Source organism: Phragmites australis, chromosome 15 (assembly GCF_958298935.1).
Source record: "Phragmites australis chromosome 15, lpPhrAust1.1, whole genome shotgun sequence".
NCBI lineage: Eukaryota > Viridiplantae > Streptophyta > Magnoliopsida > Poales > Poaceae > Phragmites > Phragmites australis.
In genome coordinates, this window is record NC_084935.1 from 26,510,661 (window position 1) to 26,524,057 (window position 13,397).

Consider the following 13,397-nt stretch of genomic DNA (forward strand, 5'->3'; position numbering starts at 1 on the left):
CAGAACAAGTCAATAGTCATTAGCTTCTATAGTATATATTGGTACATATATGAATATTAGTGTCGCCTTCGACTGCTCCCTCATCATCACCATCTACTTGATCAGCAGCGATGTCCTGGTTTGGTTTGCTTGTACGTTGTTCGCCGTGATTGGACCAACATTTGTAATCCTCAACAAAACCTCTCAAGATCAAGTGTGATTTGATTATACTTGATTTGTCCCACAATTTCTGGTTCTTGCAGTCAGAACATGGACAGTATATTTCCTTTGTCTTCTTAGTTAAAGCGTCATTCTCTGCGGCTTCAATAAAAATAGAGAGTCATTTGGTGTATATTTCTCCATGTCTTGGCGCATCATACATCTATGCTCTGTCCATCTTTAACTTCAACCACAAAATTAGATACATTAATTAATTAATTAATTTGAAAATCAGAATTAAAAAGATTTTTTTTTAAAAAGGAAAATATGTGCTTGTTATGATTATAATATATCTACGCAATTGAATCTACATTAACGTAAATTTATGACTCAAAATAATGTGAATTCATTACTCTCTCTCCCTCTCCCTCTCCCTCTCCCTAGATCTAGATCTACATCTAGAGAAAAAATCCTCATTCATAATGAAACCTCCTAAGGCTAAAAAACATCACATTCTAGCTACATTTTTAAAATATAATACTAGAATCATGTGAATCTACACAATTAAATCAATATTGCAACAAATTTAAGCTAATTTGATGATCTAAATGGCAAGAATCATGAGCATCTCTAGATCACATTGAAACTCTAATTTAGCCTTAAATCTAAATCTAAACTTCAAAAAAATGCAAGCTAAGGATGAGATATACATACCTTATTTGGCTCCTTCAAGAAAATCAAAAACAAAATCTTCCCCACCTATTTTTCAAATCGTCCGCCACAGTAAATGCTTACTGTTTCGAACAGTAAGTCTGTCTGAATGGAGCTGGCCGAGAAGGAGTATTTATAGACTATTTGCACAGGCGATCCACATAAGGAACCACCTGTGAAAATTAATTTTCACAAGCAGTTTCTTATGTCGACCGCCTGTGGAAATGGATGTCATTTGCACAAGCGGTTCCTTATGTAGACCACCTGTGAAAATAGATGTCATTTGCACAGGTGGTCCATATAAGGAACCGTCTGTGAAAATTACTTTTCACAGGCGGTCCTCAGCCGTACGAAGAACCGCCTGTAGAAATCAAACTTAGGTGTCTCAAAAAATAGATTTTGTAGTAGTGTAAGCATCTTCTTACAAGTGTCTAGATAGTTTCGCAAACTAAGATCATTTCCAGGCGTTGATGCTCAATCAACATCGACGCTACGAGATACCTTACGCTGCAAAACCAAAAAAAAAACCGAAATTCTCCATAATCGTCTCTTGAAGTACATGAATTGCCATGAGAGCATCTCCATTGCTCTCCATAGTGGCAGGTGGTTAAACGTAGTTTTATCACCACTGTAATGAGCAATGTGAGAACTTAAACACACATACTTGATTGCGCACATTGCTGCCTGTGAGTTTCTGGGAGAATGCAACCACTTACAGAGAATGGGCTGAGGTAACTGCAAAACTAAACATATGTATGCACCAACACGCGTGACACGTCTCAAACTATTCATGCGTTTGATGGATGGGCACGTCGTTCCCAAGTACGAAACCAAATATTTACGTGTTTCATCAGTTGCACATGTGCCAAATCGAAAAAGGAATTGAAGTACCTGTATACTGTTTTTGGAAAGATGTAGGTTTTTCCCTTTAAAAATGTAAACAGTCTCTAACTAATGTGCAAAATTTATCATAGCATTAAGAAAGAAATATAAAACAAATTGTATTGTAGATATATTTTTCCATAACAAATCTAATGCATTATCTCTGATCAATCCATATGGTTTGCACTATCTAGCATTGGTCATCCGAGAGACGCTTATTTCAGAACCGTCCGATGTGGAGTTTTTTAATATTATTTTTTACAGGAATTTTAAAAATATTGCACAAAATCGTAAAATTACAAAAATAATATGTAGTCACTGGACGGTTTAGCGAAAACCAATTTTTACTAGATGGAATAACAAAAATAGTAATTTTTGCACTTTGGTCCTGTGAAAATTAATTTTCGCACATTGGTCCCATGAAAATAATTTTTAATAAATTTTACCGTACTGTAGCACGAAATTTAATTAAAATTATTTTTCACGGAACCAATGTGTGAAAATAGTTTTTCATTTTTTTATACATGCAAAAAAATTGTATGTAAGTTGTTATTTTGTTGGGCGCACAATCTTTTGTTGGGCGCACATTGCTCTCTTATTTTTTTCACGAAGGCTTGAATTACTGTATAAGTTAGTCGGTTGCAGGGAGAACAAGGTGGTTACTTAGCTTGGTGAGTAGTGTAACTAGTAAGGTACAAGCATTATGTAGTGATGGCACCTATAGTTTTAAGCCTTCTCTGATTTCGTTCGATATTTACCTCCCCGAAGTGTCGCAAAAAAGTTAAATTGTAATTATAGTAGTATTTTAATATCCTATCACAGGACCAAGCATTTTCAGTTAGCTATTTTCAAGAATGTGCAATGTTCTCTTCCTTTTAGCGTATCAGTTGTCCTATTTTTATAGACAAGTTTAATGTAATGTCTTATATTTATGTATGTCATTGATTATCAGGGACGTGTTAATTTTATAAATACCTTATATTTTTGGATGATAACAAAACAACTTACATCAAAAAATACAAAAAAAACTGCATGCATAAAAAAATGAAAAACAATTTTCGCACATTGATTCTGTGAAAATTAATTTTCGTAGAACCAAATAGTGAATATTACTATTTTCGCTATTCATCGATCGAAAATTGATTTTAGCTAGACCGTCCAATGACTACGAATTATTTTTGTAATTTTATGATTTTGTGTGATATTTTTGAAATTTCCGTAGAAAATAATATGGAAAAATCCGTCCGATGTGACCTTGCTCAGCAACCGTTCCATCCATACGGCCTGACCACTCGCACACTCACACGAGACATCTGGAAGCTGTGAACCGGGCTGGCTCGATGGCTACGGCACGACGTAGACGTCGGTGCCAGGAACGCGTATTTGGTGCCCCCGTACTTCATATTATTTCCGGCATACCGCCTCCCGGCAAGCAAGAGCACGTGTAATGAGGTATTTAGAGAAGGTGTTTATAGAAAAAATAGATTTTTTTAAACTGCATTAACACATGTACTTAGGTGACAGCAAGATACTTATTTAAACATCATTGTTTATATTTAATGTTAATAAGATAGTTAACCATATTCATATATCTATAGTTTTTATTTATATTAAAAATTATAATTTTTATATAGATATTTAACACTCTTTTTTTAATCATCTAGCGGTAAGCCTATAGTGTTATTCATGCCCAAGCGTCGGATTACATCCACGTGATCTTTAAAACAATACTTCGACCGTGAATATCTTCTGTAATATATTCCTAGCCTACTTTTCGTGTAATGACAGTATTCTTTTTGGAAACAAAAATTGATTTTCTGGCATATAGGTAGCCAAAGTTTAAAAGGTTAGGTTGCTGGCATCCTGAAACAAGTACAGCTTAAAAGAGGTTATCACCAGATGACAGCGAAATAGAGAGTTGCAGACACAACGTCACCGGCTCACCGCAGGGTCAAACTACGCCTATCATTAAGCGAGTTTTACAACAGGCTGAAAAGCCGCAAATTATTGCCACAGTTCTCGGGTCCTGCCTACTTCCTAGCACACGAGAAAAGCGAATAGTTTTGGTACAAGGAACCGTCCTTCTAGGTGTCAATCAAGGCCGTGTCCCGTTCCAGAGAGGATTGCACGACAAGGAGATGAATGGCTCTCAGGGTACGTTCATCACCTGGATGGACTGCAGCATGTCGGAGAGCGCGATCACCAGGTCCCCGGACTGGATCATGCCCCTGGCCTTGAGCAGCGAGAAGGTGCGGTTCAGGTTGCTCTCCATGTCGTCGGAGAAGCTGAGGCGGAAGGGGATGAGGCCCCACTGGAGGTTCAGCCGTCTCCTGACGAACGTCGAGGTCGTGAAGGCGAAAATCGGGCAGTCAGGGCGGCACCGTGAGAGCAGGGAGGCCATGTGGCCGGTCTTCGTGAAAACAATAACTGCGTCTACTCCCAAGCTGTTAGCTGTAGATCAAATTGGTTTGATTAGAAGTAGCTCAATTGCAGTGGGATATTGAAATGTTTTGTCAGTAACTATGATACGATAATGTGGAATAATAAGAAGGTGCTATAGCCAAGCAACCTGAATACATTATGTCAGTTGCTAAGACTACAAAAATGTAGGAGTCATTGAGTAAGCAGTGGCGGTAGTTACCCATTTTAGCTGCCGAATTGCAGATTTCTTCTGATATCTTGTCAGAGAAGGAAGACGAAACACCTTGAAGTTCCAGTGCCTCATGGCACTTCTCCTCTCTCCACCACTTCTCAATCCTTAGGCTAACGCTCCTGAGAACACTAAGAGCCTTATCCGGATATCTTCCCATTGCTGACTCACCCGAAAGCATTAGAGCATCGGCACGCTGGCGGACAGCTTCAGAAACATCAGCAACTTCGGCCCTTGTGGGCGTAGGATACTCGATCATCGATTCGAGGAGCTGAGAAGCTACAATGACTGGCTTGTTGAGCTGCCTGCACAGTTTAACTATCTTTTGTTGTATTGAGGGGACCTGTTCCAAGGGAATTTGTGCCCCCATGTCCCCTCTGGCTACCATGGTACCATCAGATGCTCGGATTATCTCCTCCATGTTTGTTAAAGAGTCAATGCTCTCAATTTTTGCAATGACTGCTATATCACTGATCATATACAATAAAGCATAAGAGTAAGCATGGAACAAGTTTCAGTGAAATGAAAGGAATATTTCAGAAATCCAGTATAATGCATCCAGCTCATTTATAGTCAAAAAAAACATGTGGTCTTTGCTCTGTTTGTAAGCCCATTTACTAAAAACTTTAAAAGCAAACTTAGCAAGTTTAATTGTGTTAGTGACTGAGGATATTGAAGAACAATGCATACAAAATCGACCTCGGAAACACTGTAACTAATTAGAAACCAGTATGTTCCTGCTTGAGTTGATTTTGGGGTAGGGTGCAAACCCAATCGTACCAGTAAGAGTAATCACCCAGAACTGACCAGATACCAACCGGCAACATTGGTCAAGTATCCAGAACAGTTCTAGTAACACCGGTCATTGATTTAACCATGTCACATACGGCTATTTTCCATGCAAAGCATAATCTTAAATAGCAACACAATTATACTCCTGATACCTGCCACGACTCTTTGCAGCTATGTAGCTTTTTAGATGGTTAATTACTTCTGCAGACTTGACAAATGAAACAGCTATGAAATCCACACCTTCAGCAATTCCAAAGTCTATGTCAAGCCAATCCTGCACAAGTTGTCACAAGAAAAGGAGAAGCACTATTATAAAATTGCTATCTACTACCAGAAGATTCCATTCTCAACTAAACAACTCTAATTGGTAGCAGCTTTTTTAAGAGATAGCTGATAGCCTGATACACTAATCACGGATGAGCTTCATCGCACAATGTAAGGATTTGGAGTAAATAATACATGTTGATTTGAACTGATCTCTGAATCCACAGAAAAAGAAGCTATCAATCCAATGCGGTACTAGTACCAAGGGATCACATAGATTCACAAGATTTGTGGCCGTTTCTAATTAAATCAATAAAGTCATCATGCTAGTGAATTTACCTTTGATGAAATTGTAGGAAGCATAGCATTCCTCTCATGAACAATACTGCCATCCCGCCAAAATGTAAGATTGGCACGTGGCAACAATAAACCAGGATCTGTGCAAAGACACTTAACATCTGGTCCTAACCTCTCAACAACCTCAAATCGAGCCATTCCACCATCCACAAGGAGCTCATCACCAACTCTCACATCTGTTAGGATTGAGATGTAATGTTACAGCAGTGAACAATAACTATGAACAATATCAACAAAGAAGCCAGCTCAAATAACCTTCAGCAAATCCATCATAGTTCACATTAATAGTACGTTCTGGTAGAAGTGATTCAAAAGATCTAACACTAAATGTCCAGATTTCTCCATCCTGCAGAATCCAACAAATGTGACAGCACTTCGTTAATTGTTGCAGGAATAAATCACTCAGCAAATAATATGGCTGAAAAAAAGAACGGAATTCTCAGCGAACAGGACAGTCTAGCTTATTATATGGTTACAAACTTAGAATGAAATGTATGGTTAAAAACTTAAAATGAACCGCCGGGGGTTGGGGGGATAGTCTCCTTTCTCAGTGTGGTGAGTGCCAACAGTATTTGGTAACTATTGGTATTCTAACAGTTTACCTTCGTATTTATATCATGCATTATGTAAAGTAAATCTATCATATCATGTCATCAGATGTGAACATCCTGTTTCGTCTCCTATGTGTGGGGGTCAAGGTTAACTATGCACAAGAATGTACTCAGGCTTTTCAAATACGGTTTAGCTATGCTACAGCTTCAAGTTCTGAATACTGCGGTTGCCAAAAAATGGAATGTAGAAAAGAGGATCTGCAGAGTGAACACTAGAGAATTCATTAATCCCAAAACTTTTTCCATAACTCATTACGAAAGAAGAAATGTAGACATCTGTGAGCTCCCAGTATGCACATTAACTTCAAGCCACCAAGCAATAAACACACACACCAAGTCCTACAGACGAACTATGCTGAATCAGCCTTGGTGTTTGTTGGAAGTTGAACCTGCCCAAAAAGTAACTTGGGATTTCGTAAGCTCACTCGTTCTGAATTGCCTGCCTCGAATTATGCCTGCCTCAGGTAACCAACCCAATGAGTCAGTCAACTCGAATTATGCCTGCCTCACAAGATTCTGCTGCTGAAATGAAAATCTAATACTGATGATCCAGGTAGCCATGTCTTTTTCCTTCTTCTTTTTTCACGGCCAGCTAACTGTCGCTTTACTAAGATATGGTATGTTACTACCCAATAGCCAGCATACGATAACGACATGCAAAAAAATCCAAAACGAGGTGATCTTTACCAAGCTGAAACTCCTGAATTCTATTGGCGTTTCCACAATGGAACATTTCATACTAGTGTGCAATGTTTTCCCTACTTCTAATTTCAAACATGAGCTTAATCTAGATCCACGGAGTCATTTCATTCAACTAAAAATCTTTGGGGAACTCCAACTAGCAAGGTGTAAATGTGTAATAGAAGTACGAATTACTAGAATGCAATATGGTAGCACCCCACCGGCCCAGCCCCTTATCCACATTCCACACGCGCATTTCATCGAGTGAGGCATTCACTCCGAAAACCGCAATGCCAAGCCCAAACTAACCAGCGGTTGCACACCAGGGTTCAACTTATCGACGGTTACCGAACGAAATTCACGGTTACCGACCTTATCGAGCTGCACCGGTAATACAAACCGTTCAGTAATCAAATTTGAATTCTAAAAAAAAATAAAAAAAATCCTAAAAAATCTAGAGACAATTCTAAGACCTTCTGTGAAAAAATTCAAAAATAATATCGTTTACATCATATTCTATAGGTAGGAAGTTTGAAAAAAAAAAGTTGAAGCGCGCAGCTCATTTATTAACTTATGTTAAGGAAAAACTTAACATATAAACACATATTTTTTGTGTGTATGATGTATCTTAAGAGGATCTTTAAAATTGGTTTCACTTCATTTAGAGTTTTATTAATTTCTCCATTATTTTTACAAAGTTCACAAGCATAAAATGAATATTTTAAGAAACAACACTGCAATTAACTTTTTCATGTCTATCATTATTTTTCCTACATAGAGTATAGTATAAGTAAACTAATAAAAGTAGTTTCACTAATTTTGTAGGTGTGATGGGTTAGTTATGAATTAATCTAATTGCAACATATTTACACAATCCTGCATGTAACAATAACTATTTCATGAGTTTATATATTTTTAAAAGACATAGGATCATGTAAGAAGACTAACAAATTAGTTTCATAATTTTTGGATTAGCAAATAGTAAACTATACATTTAACTTGGTTTAACAAATACATTTTCTCATAAAAAATAGTCAACTTTTTTATGAGTATAAATACTTTTATCATGTAGATCATGTTACAAGGAAAACAATAAAATTTGTTTCACTTGATTTTATAAGATTGAGCCTTTTTTTGGTTTTTTTATTGAATTTCACTAAAATTTGAGAAAACCGCTAGATAAATCGCTAAAACCGAACGGTTACCGACAATACGAAAAAATCGAAAAATGCGCTCAATAAATCGCTAAATTCGGTCAGTTACCGGTGCAAACCGACCGGTTACCGTTCGATCGATTCGGTACGAATTCTCGCCAAATTTCAAATTTGACCGAGTGAATTTTAAACAAATTCTCGCCGAATTTCGAACGGTTATCGCGATAACAGCGATTTTCCGGTTACCGCCGGGTCTTGGTTTTCATGCCCCCAACGATTTTGTAAACCTTATTGCACACAGCACCTCACCTCCGCCTTGGCCGAGGACGCGCCGCCGAGGTCCCCCATGTGGATCTCGCTGCCCTCGGTGTCCATCATGACGGCGACGGCGAACCCCTTCTCCTCGTTGAGCCTCCGCACGGCGCGGATGACGTCCCTGTGCCACTTGCGGTCCCCGTGGCACATGTTGACCCGGGCCACGTTCATGCCGCCGACGGCTAGCGCCTCGAGCTGGTCGGGGGACGACGTGGCGGGGCCCACGGTGCAGACGAGCTTGGTGCGGCGCGTGCTCCGGAACCCGTTCTCGCGCAGCTCGGCCTCCGTGGCGGCGTCCACGACGAGGGGCGGGTCGTCTGCGAGGATCCCATTCGGGTTGGGGAAGGCGGTGAGGTCAGCGGCGGCGGAAGTGGAGGAGCGGAGGCGGATGGGGAGGCGGGGGCGCGCGGGGAGGCGGAGGAAGGGAGAGGGAGGGGAAGGGGGTGAGGAAGCGAAAGCCTTGGCGGCCGCCTGTGGGTGGAGGAGGGAGTGTGCGGCCATGGCGAGTCCGGCGGCGGAGGAGGTGGGCGGGAAGTGGAGTGGGAGTGGAGGGAGATGCGTGGGGGCGGAGATTGCGAGGCGAGTTCCGCTTGGGTTGTGTCGCCGTGGGAGGGTGACGTGGAGGCGTCGCTGTACCACGTCTGCAGCACGTGCTCGAAGTTGTGCTCCGCTGTCTTTTGTTCCACCGTATGTATGGGCAGCAGAGATTAAAATTTCGCAAATTTCGAAAATTTTGGAGAGGACGAAATATTTAATTTTGAGATTTTCTGTCAAATATCACGTATTAGAGCATGAAAGATGACTGAAATTTATAAATTTTGGTTTTTTCATCTGTGAATAAAAAAAATGTAAAATGAAATTTAGCTGTTACTCGTGTCTCTATTTATTTTATTGCTAGATTTTGATTATCAACATCTTTTCACCAAACAAGACATATCTACTCGTCAATCCAAACCAAACATGCCATATAATTAGATGACATCTTAACATGTCAAAATTCACAAACAAGCCCTAAGCTAAACAAATTCTCCGTGTCCCCTCTACCTGCCTTATTCTTAGGTAAGACCAAGCTAGTATGAGCTAGATCGTCGGAGCACAAGAAAACCTTATTAGGTTTATAAACCCTTGTGTTTTAGGGTGGTGCTAAGCCTACATGGGATAGACAGCGTAGAAGAAAGCAACACCCTTGGTCTATTTGCTTGGCTCTTCCCAACACTGACGAGGCTTTGTTGAGGCTGCGCAGACAAAAATATGTGTTTTTTTCCTTGTTCCCATGTGTTTCCTCAAAAACCCTATATCAAAATCAAAATCCTTACTTGAAAACCTTGGAATTTGAGTAAAAGGTTCCAATCTCGGCTAACAGTGTTGTTTTTTTAGTTGTAAGTTGATCGCCAAAACATTTTTAGATGGAGTGTTGGCGTGTCCAAGATGAAAGGTGATTTAGAAGTTTGATCTGTCGATATTGGAAGGTTTATTTGTCAGTTGTAAGCTTTTGATTCATATGTTGGAACTTCGAAATTAGCTGGTACCGTTGATTCGCACGTTCTCCGGCAAAGGACAACGACAACAAAACGAAATACACTCGTACCTATCTAGCGAACTTTTTTGCTGATCAACAATCCTCACTAAGGTGGTGTTTAACAGCGACATGGGTCGCCCACGGGGTTCACAAATGTGTTTAGCACCGAAATGTGTTCCCAACGCATTCTTCGAATATCATGAATATCGATCAAAATTCGAAAAAGTCAGTAAAAATTCCACCAAAATTCATTAAAATTTTGAATTTAAATTCAAATTGACCGATAAGTGTCAGTTTTCGTAATACGACAGAGCTTGAATCAGTGAAATTCGTTAATATTCACAAATATCGTTCAAATTTGTGAACCCGTCGACCCACGAAAGGGGGTGCAACCACTGGCGAAGCCAATGGCTACTGCCAAGGCAAGCAAAGATGCCGACCATTGGCGCCAGCAATCAACAACGCTGACCCATTCGGCAATGGTAGACCAAAAGGACGGTTTTAAGCAAGGGATTCATAAATCAATCCGAAACAAAACGCAAAGCTCAGCCGGCAAACAGGAATGGAGAATGAACACTTAGAAAGTCGCAACACCACACACAACACAAGAGGTTCAGGGTAACAGCAGTTTGTCATCCACCACAGATACATAGCAAAATCACATACCATCACAAAGCAATTGAATCACACGATAATTCAGACAACCGATTCAAAACTGCTCATACTCTATGTTCCCACGGCAACACATTAACAAAACGGACAGACTGGAGTCTCAATCCCACAGGTACTTATGATGACGCAGGATAAAACAGAATTGTAATCCTTCTGCGACACTACTACTCAAAACTTATAACTAGATTGCACAATTATTGTGTCACGCCGAGCCACTTTGAGAAGTTCTCAAACTCGGTGTAGTCGCTGTCTGAGATCATGGTCTTGTACCAGGCCTTTCCAGCAGCCTTGACCTTGGCAGCCTCCTCCTGTGGAAACAAACAGCAGAAAATGTTTGTAAGCATGATTACTAGAGAAACGGCATACCCATAGGACAAATGATCAGTATATGAAGGGAAATGTTGTCCAGCTGTTAAATGGATATCAGACAGTTCTGCAAGGTTACTGATTAAAACAAAACGAAAGACAAGAATGTCCAAAACATAAATAACTATACGGTTGAGCAGATTATCTAAAAGCTAGGGAATAATTAGACAGGGAGGTTTCCTCTGTAGATATTTGGAATTTAGTTGAAATCTCAATTAAGACTTAAACATGGATTCTAGTAATCTGTGGTCCAAATGCTGCCATATTAAAACACTAATCTCAACATGTATTCTAGTAAGTTGTAGTCCAACCGCTGCGAATTTAAACACTACTCTCAACATGCAGCATAAGCTAGCAAACTAGACAATATACACCAAAGACCAAACACCCATGAGTTTGCATAGTCTCCCAAGTACCATGATTTATTTCTACCAAAATGTAGAAGACCTAGTTATTACTCAAAGGTATCTACGCACATATATAAGAAAAACAGAAGTAATACAAACCAAGCATGCTTTATGAAGAATACAGAGAATAACTGATAACCTGATCATCTAGCATACAGTAGCAGACTGATTGATCAACCCCGCATATTGATCAAGAATACAGCAGATGTAACTACAATATATTTGATGGTACAACTTACATTTTATCAATGAACTGCAGTTAACCCCAACAATATAGAAATTTATGGAACATTTTTAGCAGCATTTGAAACTAGACTAACTAAACGCCATATACACTAATAGAACTTAAATTCTAAAACTGGAATCATAGCAGTACTGCACAATACTACAGAACTGCATATAGATCCTATAAGTGGTCGAGTTTATAACATTCACATCACAAATGGTGGGGAGGAAGAAAGGGTTATACCGTGCTGAGCTTGGTCCTCTTGGAGTCAAGCTTCTCCTTCCTGGCCTTGACGCGAGCAGCCTCAGCAAGGGTGGCCATCTTGCGGGCAGTGCCGACGTAGGGGTTGAGCTTGAGCACGGCAGCCATGTTCTTGAGCGGGTTCTTCCTCTTCTCCCTGCGCTTCACTTCCTTGTTGAGTGGCTTCACCACAGACTGCACCTCGTCAGAGTTGATGATCCTGCCCAGGTCAGCGTTGGCCATCTTGGGCCTCGGCAGCACGAAGCCCTTCTTCTTCTGCGAAGGCGCGTCAAAGGATCCATACACCTCCTCAAGCTTCTTGAACGCGCTCTCGGTCCAGATCACAAAGCGCCCGAGGTGGCCACCGGGGGCGAGGTCGAGCAGGTTGAGGCGCTCGACGTTGGCGACATCCACACCGGGGAGGTTGCGGAAGGCCTTGACGATCTTGGAGCCCTCGGTGCCGTAGACGATGAGCGGGCCCTTGCGGTTGATGTAGCGGCGGTTGCGCATCTTACCCTTGCCGGGGCGGATGGCGACGGAGTCCTTCGCCTTCTCGGCGTCGGCGTCGGCGCCGATCTGCTTGAGGATCTTGAGCGCCTGGGAGGTCTTCTCGATGGCCTCTGCCGAGTCGGAGATGACGAGGGGGAGCTCGGGGACGGTCTCGATGCGGTGGCCGCGCGCCATGACGAGGGCCGGGACGGCGGTGGCCGCCAGTGCGGAGGCGACGGCGACGCGGCGGAGGTTGACGTTGACGCGGTGGTGCCACTTGCGCCAGATTTTGGTGGGCGCGAACATGCGCCCGCCGCGGCACATGTTGCCGAAGGCTCCCTGGCCGGCGCGGTGGGTGCCGCCGCCGGGGACGCGAGGAATACGGGACACCGCGCGCCCGGTACCCCATGACTCCGCCGACGTCTGGTGGCCGGCGCGGCGGGAGACGGCGTAGGGCTGGCGCTTGTTGCAGGACAGCAGCTTGTGGACGAAGGTCACGATGTCGGGGCGGATCGGCGCGTTGAGAACAGCGGGGTATTGAAGCCCGGCGGAGTCCGTGGCCATGTCGCCCTCCAGGGCCTTCACGGAGACGAGAGGGCGGTTGAAGGCGACCATGGCGGCGGCTAGGGATTTGGGGCGGCGTGGCGGAGGTGCGAATGGAGGCTGGGCGAGAGGGAAGAGACTATATAGGTGGAGGTGGCTAGGGTTTGTTGTGGGGGTTAGTGAGGAGGAGATATCTGGGCCGTTAATTTGGAGGAGACGGTGAGATTTGGTGGGGAATGGATGGGCTGGGTCTGGACCTCTCTGTTGTATGGGCCGCGTCAGAATTTTTTATTTTTTATTTTTAATTAAAAATTATAAATATATGTGTCTGTTTTGAAAATTTATAATTTTAAATCTAGATTTGTAATTTTTATTTAAAA

At 41.8% G+C, this 13,397-nt stretch overlaps 2 protein-coding genes across 3 annotated transcripts; both read right to left on the reverse strand.

The window, feature by feature from the left end:
- Positions 1 to 3,679: 3,679 nt before the first annotated feature.
- LOC133893398 (pyruvate kinase isozyme A, chloroplastic) lies at positions 3,680 to 9,170 on the reverse strand. 2 transcript variants are annotated; one of them, XM_062334408.1, is made up of 7 exons: positions 8,970 to 9,170; positions 8,550 to 8,916; positions 6,050 to 6,140; positions 5,777 to 5,970; positions 5,326 to 5,447; positions 4,373 to 4,851; positions 3,680 to 4,182 (listed from the first exon to the last, which is right to left on the reverse strand). In XM_062334408.1, the coding sequence occupies exons 2-7, from the start codon at positions 8,724 to 8,726 to the stop codon at positions 3,881 to 3,883; spliced, it is 1,365 nt and encodes a 454-aa protein (XP_062190392.1). In that variant the 5' UTR covers positions 8,727 to 8,916; positions 8,970 to 9,170; the 3' UTR covers positions 3,680 to 3,880. The 2 variants fall into 2 exon arrangements, with proteins under 2 accessions (XP_062190392.1, XP_062190391.1); XM_062334407.1 differs by having other exon boundaries at positions 8,550 to 9,170.
- Positions 9,171 to 10,686: 1,516 nt separating this feature from the next.
- LOC133892580 (large ribosomal subunit protein uL4z-like) lies at positions 10,687 to 13,147 on the reverse strand. Its single transcript, XM_062333436.1, has 2 exons — positions 11,989 to 13,147; positions 10,687 to 11,054 (listed from the first exon to the last, which is right to left on the reverse strand). Exons 1-2 carry the CDS (start codon positions 13,087 to 13,089, stop codon positions 10,941 to 10,943), a joined length of 1,215 nt encoding a protein of 404 aa, XP_062189420.1. The 5' UTR covers positions 13,090 to 13,147; the 3' UTR covers positions 10,687 to 10,940.
- Positions 13,148 to 13,397: the final 250 nt, after the last annotated feature.

What these genes read in the sequence shown, in the direction of transcription:
- LOC133893398 (XM_062334407.1), bottom strand. Translation starts at nt 9,056, where the DNA reads ATGGCCGCACACTCCCTCCTCCACCCACAGGCGGCCGCCAAGGCTTTC. An exon ending in CGTCCTCGGCCAAGGCGGAG is followed by an intron (nt 6,141 to 8,549) that starts GTGAGGTGCTGT and finishes TGGATTCTGCAG; the next exon opens with GATGGAGAAATCTGGACATT. An exon ending in CAATTCGGCAGCTAAAATGG is followed by an intron (nt 4,183 to 4,372) that starts GTAACTACCGCC and finishes TTTGATCTACAG; the next exon opens with CTAACAGCTTGGGAGTAGAC.
- LOC133892580 (XM_062333436.1), bottom strand. Translation starts at nt 13,089, where the DNA reads ATGGTCGCCTTCAACCGCCCTCTCGTCTCCGTGAAGGCCCTGGAGGGC. An exon ending in AGAGGACCAAGCTCAGCACG is followed by an intron (nt 11,055 to 11,988) that starts GTATAACCCTTT and finishes TTGTTTCCACAG; the next exon opens with GAGGAGGCTGCCAAGGTCAA.